At 44.0% G+C, this 15594-nt stretch overlaps 1 protein-coding gene across 2 annotated transcripts in view; it reads left to right on the plus strand.

Moving 5' to 3' along the window:
* Positions 1-13533, plus strand: part of LOC130357776 (interleukin-18 receptor accessory protein-like) — a 53466-nt gene extending 39933 nt beyond the window's left edge. For both annotated transcript variants that reach the window (XM_056560523.1, XM_056560521.1), the window contains exons 9-10: positions 11127-11315; positions 12334-13533. In XM_056560523.1, the coding sequence (XP_056416498.1) occupies positions 11127-11315; positions 12334-12671 (527 nt within the window). In that variant the 3' untranslated portion in view covers positions 12672-13533. The remainder of the gene's footprint in view (positions 1-11126; positions 11316-12333) is intronic.
* Positions 13534-15594: the final 2061 nt, after the last annotated feature.

A 15594-nucleotide genomic window follows, 5' to 3' on the forward strand; every position in this document is an offset into this window, starting at 1 on the left:
TCTTACACCTCTCAGCCGGAATGTTGGACCATTCTTCCTTTGCAAACGGCAATATCCTGTATAGGAAGGTCCTATACAGGATATTCTCTTCAGTCTGTCTTGTCCTGTTGTGCATTTATTGTTTGCACTTTATCTGAGCCACAAGACTTATTACTCCCATTGGTCACTGACGTCTAACGAAAGGATTATTAATATCCAGAAACGCGTTGTGTGAATAAAAGAATTTAAGACACCTACTAGTATCCTGGAACTTGTCTGCAACAGCGCGATCTCAGCCTCCGATCTTCTCCTTCCTTTATTGTCTCTTACACGCCGGTGGATCCAGCATGGGAAGCCGCAGCAGTTGCTATAATAAGCGTACATCAGCGTTGTGCCTGGAATATGCACAACCCCACCAGGTGAGTGCGTTCCTCACTCACCTAAATAATCCGACCTTGTCTGGAAGATCCCACACAGAAGCGCTCTGTTGTTATTTGTCTCTTATTGGAGGGTGCCTTTTCCAAACAGCAATTTTAAGATATCTCCACAGGTGTTCAATGGGATTTAGATCTGGACTCATTGCTGGCCAGTTCAGAACTCTCCAGTGCTTTGTTTCCATCCATTTCTGGATGCTTTTTGAAGTATGTTGTCCTGCTGAAAGACCAAAGATCTCGGACGCAAACCCAGCTTTCTGAAACTGGACTGTACAGTGCGACCCAAAATCAGTTGGTAATCATCATATTTTAAGATACCTTGGCACAGATACAAGGCACCCAGAAGCAGCAAGACAACCCCAAAACATCATTGAACCTCCACCATATTTCACTAGGTACTGTGTTATCTTCTTTGTGGGCCTCATTCCATTTTTGGTAAAAAGTGGAATGATGTGCTTTACCAAAAAGCTCTATATTGGTCTCATCTCTCCACAAGACGTTTTCCCAGAAGGATTTTGGCATACTCAAGTTCATTTTGGAAAAATGTAGTCTTGCTTTTTTATGTCTCTGTGTAAGCAGTGAGGTCCTCCTGGGTCTCCTGTCATAGCGTTTCATTTAATTTGCTAGTGCTACCATAAAAATGTTTAGGTAATGTCCCAGCAGCATGAGGAGACCATATAGTGGCTGAATGACACAGCCTGGAGCTGGCGGCAGCATGAGGAGGCCATATAGTGGCTGAATGACACAGCCTGGAACTGGCGGCAGCATGAGGAGACCAAATGGTGGCTAAATGACACAGCCTGGAGTTTGCGGCAGCATGAGGCGACCACATGGCGGTACAGTAACACAGCCTGGAGGTGGCGGAAGCATGAGGAGACCATATAGTGGCTGAATGACACAGCCTGGAGTTGGCGGCAGCATGAGGAGACCCTATAGTGGCTGAATGACACCGCCTGGAGTAGGCGGCAACAAGAGCAGACCATATAGTGGCTTAATGACACAGCCTGGAGTTGACGACAGCACGAGGAGACAATAGGGCTTCAGAATCCCAAAAATTTAAAGATGAATTTTCAATTTTAAATTGAAGTTTTATGGTAGCTAGTGCTACCTTAAATTTTTTTTTTTTTAGCAATGTACAAGCAGCATGAGGAGACCATATAGTGGCTGAATGACACAGCCTGGAGGTGGCGGCAGCATGAGAAGAACATATGGTGGAAGAATGAAACATCCTGTAGGTGGCAGCAACAGCATCAGGAGTCCTGAAAGTGACTTGTTGACAGAGTGGTGCGGTAGGTGGCAATAACAGTACCCAGTGAAGTAGGTGGGTGAAAAAAGGTCTGATGCGGAGAAATGTTTGTAACTGGGGAACAGCGCCTTAAATCTGTTTTGCTATCCATATTTGTGAAGTGTTGGTGTGGCACCATGGTCAATAAACTCTGATGCATCAGGCATTGGTGGGTGGAAATTCTGGCTGATTAATGCCTGATTCATCTTCACAAAGGTCAGTCTCTCCACATTTTTCGTGGACAGACGAGTTCTTCTTACAGTGACTATGGCCCCCACCTCACTAAACACCCGCTCTGATTTCATTTATTTATTTATATAGTGCCTACAGATTCCGCAGCGCTTACAATTATGGGGTACAAACAAAGACAAGTATCAGACATAAAATGACACAATAACTATTCAAACAAGAGGTGTGGGGATATATTGAGGATATGTTGGGGATATGTTGGGGATATGTTGAGGATATGTTGAGGATATGTTGGGGATATGTTGAGGATATGTTGGGGATATGTTGAGGATATGTTGAGGCCAATTAGAGACTGTTGTAGGCCTGTCTGAAGAGATGTGTTTTTAGGCCACGTTTGAAACTATGGATGTTGTTGTGGAGTCTGAGGGATTGAGGGATAGCATTCCAGAGAACCGGTGCAGCACAAGTGAAGTCTTGGAGACGGGAGTGAGAAGTTCGGATTATAGAAGATGTTAGTGTGAGATCATTAGCAGATCGGAGAGAACGTGTAGGATGGTAGACGGAGATGAGAGAGGAGATGTAGGGAGGTGCAGCATTGGGGAGAGCTTTGTGTGTGAGACTGAGGATTTTGTACTGTATTCTGGACTGAATTGGTAACCAGTGTAGTGACTGGCACAGGGAGGAGGCGTCGGTGTAACGGCTGGAGAGGAGGATGAGTCTGGCTGCGGCATTAAGGATGGACTGGAGAGGAGAGAGTTTGGAGAAAGGAAGGCCTATTAGTAAAGAGTTACAGTAGTCGAGGCGGGAGTGAATCAAAGCAATAATGAGAGTTTTAGCAGTTTCAGTAGTGAGAAATGGGCGGATTCTTGAAATGTTTTTGAGATGCAGGTGACAAGAACGTGAAAGAGACTGAATATGGGGAGTAAAAGACAGCTCAGAGTCAAGTATAACTCCAAGACAGCGAGCCTGCTGCCCGGGAGTTATGGTAGTACCACATACCGAGATGGAAATGTCAGGGTTAGGTACAGTATCAGTTGATGGAGAAAAGACAAGAAGTTATGTTTTAGAAAGATTTAGTTTCAGATATAAAGAGGACATGATGTCTGAGATGGCAGAGAGACAGTAACTGGTATTCTGTAGGAGTGCAGGGGTGATGTTGGTGGAGGAGGTATAGAGTTGGGTGTCATCAGCGTAGAGGTGGTACTGGAAACCAAATCTACTGATTGTTTTTCCAATAGGGGATGTGTAGAGTGAAAAGAGTAGAGGACCCAGGACCGATCCCTGGGGAACCGCGACAGCAAGGGGAAGAGGAGAAGAAGTAGAGCCAGAAAACGAGACGGTAAAGAAGCGGCCAGAGAGATAGGAGGAAAACCAGGCGAGAGCAGAGTCGTTGAGACCGATGGAGCGGAGACTACTGAGGAGGAGTTGGTGATCCACAGTGTCAAAAGCCGCAGACAGGTCCAAGAGAATCAGTAAAGAGAAATTGCCATTTGATTTGGCCGTCAGAAGATCGTTAGTGACTTTGGTTAGGGCCGTTTCTGTGGAGTGAAGGGAGCGGAAACTTGATGGCACACTACACTGGCCGGGCAGGACAGTTTTTCCAGGGCTAACTCTGCTAGTTGTTGCCAGAAATCAAGTTTGGCTGCCCAGAAGTCCAGCGGATCTTCAAGGTGTGTTGGCAGGGGCATGTCAAGGTATGCCACCACCTGCTGGTTCAGGTCCTGCACCAGGTCTCCCTGTTGCTGATAAGTTGCATCGGCCTACTGACTACGTAGGATGTCTCTGTAGTAGGTCAGTTTGTCCTTCCTCTTAATGGGTTTAAAACAGGCCCCCATTTTGTGCCGGAAGCAAGGGTCCAATAAGGTGGTGAGCCAGAAGTCATCCCGCTACCGAATGGTGACAATTCGGAAGTCACTACGCAAGCAGGAGAGCATGCATTGTGCCATTTGTGTAAGTGACTCGGAGGGACTCCCTGCCTCCATCTCCATTGCATACTGCCACGGTGTGTCTGGGTCCTCTGTCTTGCCTTCCTCATAATCCACTAGCTCCTCTGGCTGCTCCTGCTCCTCCTCTCCTGTCAGATCCCTAGAAAAACCGGCCATTTTGCAAAACCTAAACTGTGCCCCTCCCCCTGCGCCATGTCTCCAGTGCCCTGACCAGCCATCATTTCCTACTCGTGTTGTAGGAAATGAAGCAGTGGAATGATGTCGTTCATCCCATAATCCTGGCGACTGACTAATGATGTGGCTTCCTCAAAGGGCCTGAGCAAATGGCAGGCATCATGTATGAGCTGCCACTGGTTGACATTGAAGTTACACAGGTGAGTCCCCTTATCTGCTTGGATCATCAAGAAATCAGTGACGGCTTTTCTCTGTTCATATAATCGGTCCAACATATGGAGGGTGGAATTCCAAGGAGTGGCAACGTTGTAAATCAGACTATGTTGGGGGATACTGTTCCTAAAGGTGTGCTTTGCGGTGTACAGGTGGCTGAGGTGCATGCAGAGTTTCCTTCCCATTGTTAGGATGTCTTGCAAATGGGGGGAACACTTCAGGAACTGCTTGACAACCAGATTGAACACCTGTGCCATGCAGGGCGCATGGCTCAGCCTTCCTTGTTGCAGCACAGACAAGATGTTCTTCCCGTTGTCAGTCACCACGGTTCCCATTTCTAGTTTTCGTGGAGTAAGCAATGCTCCGATTTATGAATTGCTTTTAGCAGTTCCTCCCCTGTGTGACTCCGTTTGCCAAGGCAAACCATGTGAAGAACAGCGTGACACCGCTGTGCCCTGCACACATGGTATACTGAAGGGGCACTGAGACTTGTCCGTGCAGTGGAGGCGGAGGACATGGTGGAGGATGAGGAGGCATAGTCGCACACTGTCACAGAACCAATAGCCTGAGAGCGTGGAGGAGGAAGCGGCGTGACCTGTTCAAGTTGCTGTTGTGGCTGTGCAGGAACCACATTCACCCAGTGGGTCGTAAAAGACATGTATTGTCCCTGACCATAGTTACAGCTCCAGACGTCGGCGCTGCAGTGCACTTTGGTACACACCGACAGGCTCAAGGACTGGCCCACCTTCTTTTCCACAAAATAGTGCAGAGCTGGTACTGCCTTCTGCGCAAAGAAATGACAACTTGGCACTCTCCGCCTCGGCTCGGCACAAGCCATCAGTTCTCTGAAAGGTGCAGAGTCCGCCACTTGAAAAATGAGGGACTGCAGCACCAGCAGCTTGGACAGGAGCACATTCAGCTTCTGCACCATTAGATGAGTATTAGATGAGTGGGCACATAGTGTTGTCTCTTGGACATGGCTTCGTCGATGGATTGCTGGCGGAATGATTGACTCGAAGTAGGAGGAGCAGGAGCATCTGGAGCGACAGAAGGAGGGTATGACACACAGCTTCCTTCGGCTGAGGTGGTGGAGCCTTGGCTGGCTGAAAGAGGGAGCGGCGTACCACTGGGTGATGTAGCAGGCTCGACCACCACATCGGAACCACGGTTCTCTCAGGTCGCTTTATGGTGGCGCATCATATGTTGACACAGGGCCGTGGTGCCAACATTGGGACCCTGGCCACGCTTCACCTTCTGCCGACACATCTTGCATGTGGCTATGTTCACCTCCTCCGGATGTTTGATGAAAAACTGCCACACCACTGAGTAGCTGATTTTCCCACCAACAGCACTAATTGACTGCTACTGCCGCCGTCTTCAGGAACCATTGTTCAACTACCTTCAGGGAAGGTAGCCTGCCACGAAGCAGGTGGTCTCCCTGAGCATGTTAGGCTCCGGAATTTCCACTTTTGGCACCATGCTGACTGTCAACCATGCTTCCACCTTGCTGGCTCAGCTGCTGCCTCCCGGGCAACCTGCAACCCTCTTATCCTGAGAATGATGAAGCCCCTTCTACATCCGGCTCCCAATTGCAATCGGCTTCATCATCATCATCATCAAAAAGTGTCTGCACGTCACTGTAGTCCTCCTCAGGTTCCACAACAGTGTCTGCTTCAGGACCCTGATCGCTGGCAACACCACCTCCCACGTCACTCTCCTCATCACTACTTGCCCGCCTAGTGGAGGAAGCGGCAGATGAACTCCTCCACTTCTTGGCTGGGCAGTAGCTGCTGACTGTCCTCTATTAGATCGTCCTCACTGAATAGTGGAGCTGAACCCACAGCATAAGATACTTCTGTAGGGGAGGGAACACCATAGGACAGACGCAATGGGAGGACTGCTCCCGTGCCATTCCAGCTGAGGGTTGTGTCTGAGGAACCCACCGACTGTAGACTGGGGTATCAGATGTCCAGATGTCACTTATGATGAAGTGGATGACCGTGTTAACCAATCGATGACGGCAGATGGATTGCTTTTCGAGACACGACAGCTAGCTGATAACTTCACTTATGAGGGCAAAATGCACTCCACTACGCTTAAAACTTACCCGTCAGATCCAACAAAATTTTTTTTTAATATATCACTCAGTACCTAATCCTAATTTTTATGTGTATAGCACCTTTATATATATTTTTATTGCATTTTTAATTTAGCTCACTAATCCGAATTCCTCTCAAAGGGAGGGGGCGTGGCCTCATTGTGCACGTCTCTGCCCAGTCCCTCAGTATGCTGTCTGCTCACTTCTCCCCTAGCATTAGCAAAACTACAACTCCCAGCTTGTCCTCACTGACAGTAGCGGGACACAAGCTGACAGTGGGAGGATTTTTCCTCCAGCTGTGAGCCCTGCGCTCACAGCTGTCAATCAAGGAAGAGTGTCCATGACATAGGTATTGATGCATGGACACAGCAGGACTAGTAAGTGTCCAAGCAGGCAGGGGGGGCAGTTGTTTGACTAGCTTTTTCAGTATGAAATACTATGAATTTTCTAACAAAAGCAATTGCAAAACCTTTTGGTTTTGCATGCTTTACAACATATCAAAAGTTTTTGTAGCTGACAGTGCCCATTTAACAGTATTTGTCTAGAACAGCAGCAGGTGTGTACTTTTGGCTGTCCTTTCACAGTATCTAGGCCCTTGAGACTTTAACAGGCACAAAATAGTACAGCACTTAGATGTATGTATGTGGTATGCACTTATGAGGGGAGAAAAATGCACTACAGTACGCTTAAAAAAGTATTTGTGCACAACACCAGCAGTACACACCAGTGCTGCAGCACACAGTTGCTGTGTACTACACCCAAAATTGCGCTCTCTCTCTCAATCTCACTCCCTTCCCTATCAGTGTTTCTAGGCAGGCCTTGTGCTTGAGCTGAATCATTGCTGTTCTTCTGTGCAACACACTGCTCTCTGTAATACTGTAGAACGCTGTAGACAGTGACTGGAAGGTGAATCGCTGCAGTAAGAATTATTTTCCGTGAAACACACACTGCTCTTTGTCCCTCTGTCTGTGCAAATGAACGGTGACTTGATTAGGAGGTGGATCGCTGCTGGAAAAAGCTTTTGTGTGCAACACACAGCGCTGTCTGTCCCTATCTATTTCTCTGCAGTGAAAGGCTGAAGTGACTGGCCACAATATGATTGCCGATTATATAGGGCTTTGACATCACAGGGATGACTGGCTGCTTATAGGCTGCGTCCTGCATGTGATTCAGGGTCATCCTGCCTACCTATGTTCCAGACTTCCCAGGATTCCTTGCCCCATATCATGACATGTGGATCCACCATTTTAGATGCCCTGGAGCTTGGAACACACTAAATGGAGTTTAATAAAGCGATTTGTGTGATAGAATTGGGGCAATTTTCGCATTAGTTGCAAATCGAATTTTTCCTGAAATTCGTAACGAATTCGGATATTTCAGATTCAATTTGCTCTTCCCTAGTTTTTATCCGTGTGGCAAGTGTACATTTTGCAGATTGATGCCAAAGACAAAGGATTTTGTGAATCCAGCAGATGGGGAGAAGTATGTAATTAGAGACTATATGAACTGTCAATCAACATGGGTGATCTTTATTGAAAAATGTGGGTGTCTGAAGGTGTATGTAGGCAAGACCATGCAAGAATTGCGTAGGAGAGTCTTATAGCACATTAGTACCATCCGCACGAAAGGGGACACTCTCTTGGAAGTTCATGGTGGAGATCTATCCACCTTAAAATTTGGGGGTTTAGCGAAATCTAGACTAGGACCAAGAGGTGGGAACCTTGAAAGAAATTATTATGCAAGGAGTCAAAGTGGAAATACAGGTTGCAGAGTTTAAGCCCAAAGGGCCTAAATGACAGAATATGCAAAATGGATATATATTAATAAGAAGCAAAAGCATACAGCCGTAGGGAAAGCATGAAGGTGGATTGAAATGAAGTAACTGAGGAAATGGGATGACATGGATGATAACAACTGAAAATCAACATAAAAAACTATGTTTAGTGTTGAGAAATGAGTCCAAAGAAAAGTTACCGAGTATTCAACCTATTATTCTATTATTACATGGAAGATTTAATGAGAATATCACCAAATAAAAATAAAAATATAAACAATAAGACTAAAAACATAAATTAAAAAAAATTATTGATTGTAAAATTAATGCCTCATCATCACTAATTTTTAAATATAAACAGTAAACTTTATGACAACAACAGAAGTGATGGATTATTTTCATGTAAATACTCACCTGAGGATTTGTAATACATAATTTGTTTAAAGAGAGAGATAGTCCTATGAGAATATCAGTGGGAAAACTGAGCGTCAGCGCATCCAACTTCGGGCATTTATGGGCAAGAGATACAATAAAAGTCTTCGCAGTATCATGGTATGATTCTAAATCTAAGTACTATCACAGACTGCAGACACATGCCCAGACAGAAAGCTCAGTAAATAATCAAAGTGGTAGCGCATCAAGAGCTGCGCATTCATGCACAGTAAATTGTACAGCTTTCAAAACTAAGTGCTAGCGCATATAGTGATGTGCATCTATGTCAGAAGCAAAGGGACAAATCAAAGCAGTTCCATTAACTCCGGTAATCCAATTGGTGAGGGTGAATGTTCACTGACAGGATATGTATCCTGTCAATCAGGAAATTAGATTGCCGGATAGGTTACTTGGTAAATTCATAGTTCTATTGGTTAGGAAAGTGTCGTCAGTGTCGTCATGAAAGTATCCACAGTGTCGTCATGAAAGGAGGTTTTAAAAACACCAGTCACAGCATTTTATGCTCAGTCCCGCAGCCTCTTGATAAAGCCACGGATGTGGCAAAACTGTCGAGGGGATCGGAGAGTAATGCTTTTAAAATAATGTTCCACGCTCAGTGCGTTCTCTTCCAACTCCGGGTCCCTTGATCGAGATATATTCTTATTGTAAGATTATGGAGAGTGTCTCAATCATGTGACACAGAGCAAGGAGTGTTGGGCGCGAACATTCGCATTTCAAATTTTTATTGCAAATATCGAAATTACGAATATTTGCTTTTTTTGCGCATATTCGCATATTCCTTCTTTTAACTTGTGGGCCAATTAGAATGATGCAAATACACTTGGCAGAGGTTATCAACAACATCCCTAGCAACCAATAGTAAAGTTGCCCACCCCCTCACTGTTTTCTTCCTCGAATACACGAATATAACGAATATGCGAAATTCACGAATATAGGACGAATATTCTTCTATATATTCGCAAAATATTGCAAATTCGAATATGGCCAATGCTAGAGATGAGTGTGTGGCATCGCAGTCTCCTCCCAGTTTCTCCTGATCGGTGGAGGTCTGAATGCTCAGTTATCTGCCAACCAAATATTTTGACATGTCACTAGGGATTCAATTAAAATGTACATAGTTAGAACTCATTCACACCAATTTTGGCCTTAAATGGGTACTCCACTCCTCAGCGTTCCGAACTTCGGGGGTCACCACGCCCACTCTTGACAATACTTCCCGCCCCCTCCATGCAAGTCTATGGGAGGGGGCATGATAGCCGTCGCACCCCCTCCCATAGACTTGCATTGAGGTGGCGGGATGTGACATCATGAAGGGGGCATGGTGACCCCCGAAGCCCGCACCCTGCGTTCGGAACTAAACGTTCCAAATGCTGGGGAGTGGAGAACCCCTTTAAAGGGTTTGTCCAAGAGTTTAAGAAATTAAACTACCTGCACAGACTGTTAAATAAGTATACCAACATTACCAACCTGTACATTCCCCTACTATTAATTCCAATGCTCTGGTGGTCCCTGTTGGTCTTTGTTCCTTTTTATGAGTTGAAATTCTGTACATCCACATGACCATTAATGCCAAACACTGGCCTGCCATACATACTAGCATCACTGGTGAGGCCAAATCATTACTCCAGGAAAATAAACAAAAATTGTCAGTGACCACCAGAACATTGGTGCTGGAGCACCAGGGGATTTTTTATAACATTTCCTACAGTAAGTTTAATTTCTTTAACTTTCAGACAACTACTTTAAAACTTTTCATCCAAATGGGACCAAACTGTTTAGAAGCTTCAATAATGTAAACTATAGTTAGACTAAAAATGTAAGAGTGACAATAACTTGTAAGATTTAACTAATTCAGAGTTCATCACTAGTAGTATATGGGAGCAAGGAATGAACCATTGCTGCCTGGAGATATGGCTCCATATCTTTTGCATTGTTTTTGCATAGATCCAAATAGTGCTGGGCGGTATGACCAAAAATGTGTATCACGGTATTTTTCAAACTTATGGCAGTTCCACGGTATTTGTCAGTATTTTTTTTCCCACTCATTTCCTGGGGGACTAATCATGTTACCCGCAGGTGCTGCTCTCCTTCTCCTCCTGTGAGCTGTGGGGCTGGAAATGAATGAGTTGTGAGGACTCTTCTGTTTGGAGAACGGAAGCTGTCACCGGATTTCTGCAGGCTCTTAAATCCAGTGGGCTGCTGACGCTGCAGCGCTTCTGATCAGAAGCTCTGCAGCACCCGCGGCCCACTGGCTTTCTGAGCTTGCAGGGGAAGGTGACAGCTTGCGTTCTCCGAACAGAAGAGTCCTCACAACTCATTCATTTCCAGCCCCACAGCTCACAGGAAGAGAAGGAGAGCAGCGCCTGCGGGAAACATGATTAGTCCCCGGATGTGGGGACAGCGCTGCAGCTGATAGTTCACTTGTTCGAGGGGGGGGGGGGGGGGCCCGACCGGTATTGCGGTATAGGGAAAAATTCATAAAAAACACACCTGTATTCTGTATGAACCGGTATACCGCCCAGCACTAGATCCAAATAGTGAGTAGATATACAGAAGTAATTGTATTTCTATTATTTTTCAGATAACAAAGACTTTGACGCCTTTATTTCATATGCGACACAGACTTCTGAGTATGGTGAAGAGATTACAGACAATTTTTGTAACAACTATGAGGATGAGCGATTTGCAACACAGTTGTTACCAAGTGTACTAGAAGACAACTATAACTACAAACTCTGTATCCTGGAAAGAGATATTTTACCAGGAGGAGGTGAGACAACTCTGCAGGGTCATATTTTGGCTTAGTACTTTCAATTCTTTGAAAAAGAGGGCACAATATTGTTTTTCGATGTAGTAGTCACTAAGGAAAATGATGAGGGTTATGCCAAGTGTAGTAGTCCCTGATGAATATGTCACATGGCAGTAGGGTTGCCATTTTTGTTGCAAAAAAAAAACTACCGGCCATGCTAATTTGCATAATAAATTATATATGCGTGACATCACAAGGAAATTGTGTCCTATTCTGACCCATATAACTTTTTTATTTCTCCTTATACGGGCCTGTGTGAGGGCTTATTTTTGCTCCCCAATCTGTAGTTTTTAAGAGTATAGTATAGGTCAGTGTTTTCCATCCAGGGGGGCCTCCAGCTGATGCAAAACTACAACTACCAGCATGCTGGAAGTTGTAGTTTTGCAACAGGTGGAGCCGCTCTGGTTGGGAATCACTGGTATAGTATATGGTGCAACATTCCCAGAGTTGGAGGATTGGTTGGATAAATACCAGCCATTGCATGCCAGTATTTTTAATATAAAACTACCGGAAGGGTGGCCAAAATACTGGCTGTGTCGGTAGAATACCAACCTGGTGGCAACCCTACATGTCAGAGTGGTATTAACCTGATGTTCCCCAGTAACCCACAGCCTTTTTGTCAGTGAAGCTGTTTCCATTTAAAAACCCACATCAATATCAGCCCCAAAAAGTGCACAAAAAATCATTATTATTTATTTCAGAGCGTTTTTTTGAGAACATACCCGGACATGGTAAGAAGTGAGATCTTCTGTCAGGTGCTCATGTAGAACCATGGGGAGTGGAGATTTATCAAAAAGGAAAAGTTGCAAAGAAAAAGTTGCCCAGAGGCAATCTGATTGGTTGCTATGGGCAACTGGGCAACTTTTCTCGGCACAATTTTTGATAAATCTCCCCCATGATGTTTCTGCCATTCTTTTTGATACTATGTGTTTATTACATTACCATTCAGAGATTCTCATCTTCATCTTCTGTTTTCTAGCATACGTTGAAGATATTGCCAAGATCATCAAGAGAAGCAGACGAGCCATTTTCATTTTGTCTCAGAGATACATCACAGGCCCACGTCTCTTTGAGCTCCAGGCAGCCATCACATGTTCTCTGGAGGAACAGGATAGCCTCAAATTGATTCTCATTAAGTTAAAACCTTTCAAAGAACCAGAGTCTTTACCACACATAGTAAAAAAGGCTTTAAGAGCCCTACCTACTGTCTCCTGGAAAGGGGACTTAAATAGTAAACCTGCTCACACTTCCAAGTTTTGGAAAAGAATCAGGTATTATATGCCAGTGAAAAAATGCAAGGAAAATGTAAGAATCTGATTTCTTACGGACGAAAAAGTTTGTGAAATCATCAAATAGACAATGGCCCTCATTTACTAAACTGAATCTGACCAGTTTTTAGGGTAGTTTTTGGCGCACACTTAATGTGGCATCCTTGCGAGCTTTGTGTTGACACTGTGTGCCAAAAGTTTCCGAACATCCAGACAAAAATCCCACAAAAGGGGCATGGTTTGAAAATAGTATACAAACCCACATATTAATTAAAGAGTACCTGTCATCAAACCATATTTTCTAAACTAACTCTGATTATATTCCCTAACTACTCCTAACATCCCTCCTGCCCTTAAAAAAAAGTTCTAAGCTTTAAAGAGCTCTGTATCATACCTTTCCTCTTGCTCACATTGTGTGAGCTCCCGGCAGGAGAAAGTGGGCGTTCCCCAGCAGGTGTGACATCACTAAAGCCTGTGAGAGCTGTGCCTCGCCATGCCCCCACACACTTCCTGAGTTTGGTCTCCTGCCAGGCCGAGAGGAGACCAAACAACTGTTTAACTTGTGGCAGGGAACAGAACAGAGCCACCTAGTGGATGTTTTTTCAATCACATTAAAAACATATAAAGTTTGAGAATTTTTACAGCAAGTAAATAGCAAAGTGTCTTATAATTACATAATGAACAATATATTAAACATTTAGCTTGGTGACAGGTACTCTTTAACATTTGCCGACTAAATGAAGAGATTTCAGTAGGAAAAATATCTAAGAAACAGAGGGTCACTTCTTGTCATTTTTAGCTTGTTAATATGTTCCCTATTTTTAATGTGTGCATATTTATTTATTTGTGCAAGAGATTTTTTTTATGCTTCAAATTTAAACCTCATAAAAATGTCATAAAATTTCCATAGTGACATAAATTGTTTTGGTTTGCAAAATGCTAAAGATGTGGGATCTTCTACTATTTTAGCTGCAACTTCTACATTAGAAAATGATTAACATTAGAAATGGTCTGTGCTATAATCACACATAGACTATGGGGGGTATTTATCAAAGGATTTATGTGTTTTTTTTCACGTAACTTTGGCGCAATACTTTGGCGCAGTGTCTTTTTGCGCCAAAGTTTGGCGCATCTTCTCCACTGTCATTTTTACAACTTTCTCAAAATCACACAGTCCTGTGTGGGATTTTAACTCTAGTCAGTAATTCATAATTTGCGCCAATCGATCTTTGGCACAATTTTGGCGCAAATCCCGTTTTTTTGGCGCAAATCCCCGCCAAGAAATTTTGCACATGGAAAACACACTTAGCAATGTCAGAAAATATAAAGGTGTCAAAATACATTACATTTTATTTTTGTGAAAGCAGCGACGCCTCCGGGGCTGCTCAATACTATCATGCGACATAGTTGTCTCTGAGGAACCTTCACCCTCCGTTGAGCCAGCATTGGACATGGCCACACAGGTTCAGGAAAGGTAAGCACTAAAGCAGTGGTCTCCAACCTGCGGACCTCCAGATGTTGCAAAACTAAAACTCCCAGCATGCCCGGACAGCCAAGGGCTGTCCGGGCATGCTGGGAATTGTACTTTTGCAACATCTGGAGGTCCGCAGGTTGAAGACCACTGCACTAAAGTAACAAAAAAAAAAAAAAAATACCCAAGTTGAAAATAAAATCCATTTCACATGGTGGCTATAAACTCCACAAAAGAAAATTACTCATGTCGCTTGCTGATATACTGCAGGAGGGACTCCGAAATGGCTGCTCTGCAGGGTAAAATACACTGTCCTCTGTGGTGGTAAGTTCTGTGTAAAAGGTGCTGTGAACAGCTGATTTCAACATTTGAGCCAAAATTACTAACAACTTGCACCAAATGATAATTGGTGCATGTCCACGAAAACCAAAGTGAAAAAAAGTGTAAAAAGAAACTGTCAACAGGCAAAATTGATAAATACTCCCCTATAATCCTAGAAATTTGCAGGGGCCACAGTGTTCAGGCCTCTGGTAATAGGTCATGGTTTTAAGACAATCCCTTTAAAGGGGTACTCTGGTGAAAACCTATTTTCTTTTAAATCAACTGGTGGCAGAAAGTTAAACATATTTGTAAATTACTTCTATTAAAAAATCTTAATCCTGTCAGTACTTATTAGCTGCTGAATGCTACAGAGGAAATTCCTTTCTTTTTGGAACACTGATGACATCACGAACACAGTGCTCTCTGCTGACATCTCTGTCCATTTTAGCAACCATGCATAGCAGATGCATAGCAGATGTATGAAAAGGGCAGCATGGTGGCTCAGTGGTTAGCACTGCTGCTGTGCAGTGCTGGGGACTTGGGTTCAAATCCCACTAAGGACAACAATAAATAAAGCGTTATTATTATTATAATAACGTTAGCAGAGAGAACTGTGGTCGTGATGTCATCAGAGAGCATTCCAAAAAGAAAAGAATTTCCTCCATAGTATTCAGCAGCTAATAAGTACAGGAAGGATTAAGATTTTTTAATAGAAGTAATTTACAAATCTGTTTAACTTTCTGGCACCAGTTGATTTAAAAGAAAAAAAGGTTTTCACCAGAGTACCCCTTTAAATACCCCTGTGCCAAGATTCACACATCCATTGGTTTTCATTCAAGTTTTCATGCAGCCTTTTATTTCAAACACAGGTGTGAGTGCAAAGCAGAGAGATATATATCAGTCTTTCCCTTCTTTTAGGACAAGTGAAAAGTTTTGATTGGTCAGGCTGTTAGTGCTGAGACTCCCACTGATTAGGAAAATGAGCAGAATCTACGTCCTGCAATGCTATAGATTTCCATTGTAGATGCAGGACTCAAATCACAAAAAGTAAAGTACCTTACTGCACACTAGATCCCTGCATTGGGATCCCACGGGACCCAACCCAAAACGTGCGGGCGCAGGTGGTCAGGCGCTATGCCTGCGGGTCCTGCAAATCCCACAAAATCCTGCAGCAGCCTCA

This window comes from Hyla sarda, chromosome 2, assembly GCF_029499605.1.
Source record: "Hyla sarda isolate aHylSar1 chromosome 2, aHylSar1.hap1, whole genome shotgun sequence".
NCBI lineage: Eukaryota > Metazoa > Chordata > Amphibia > Anura > Hylidae > Hyla > Hyla sarda.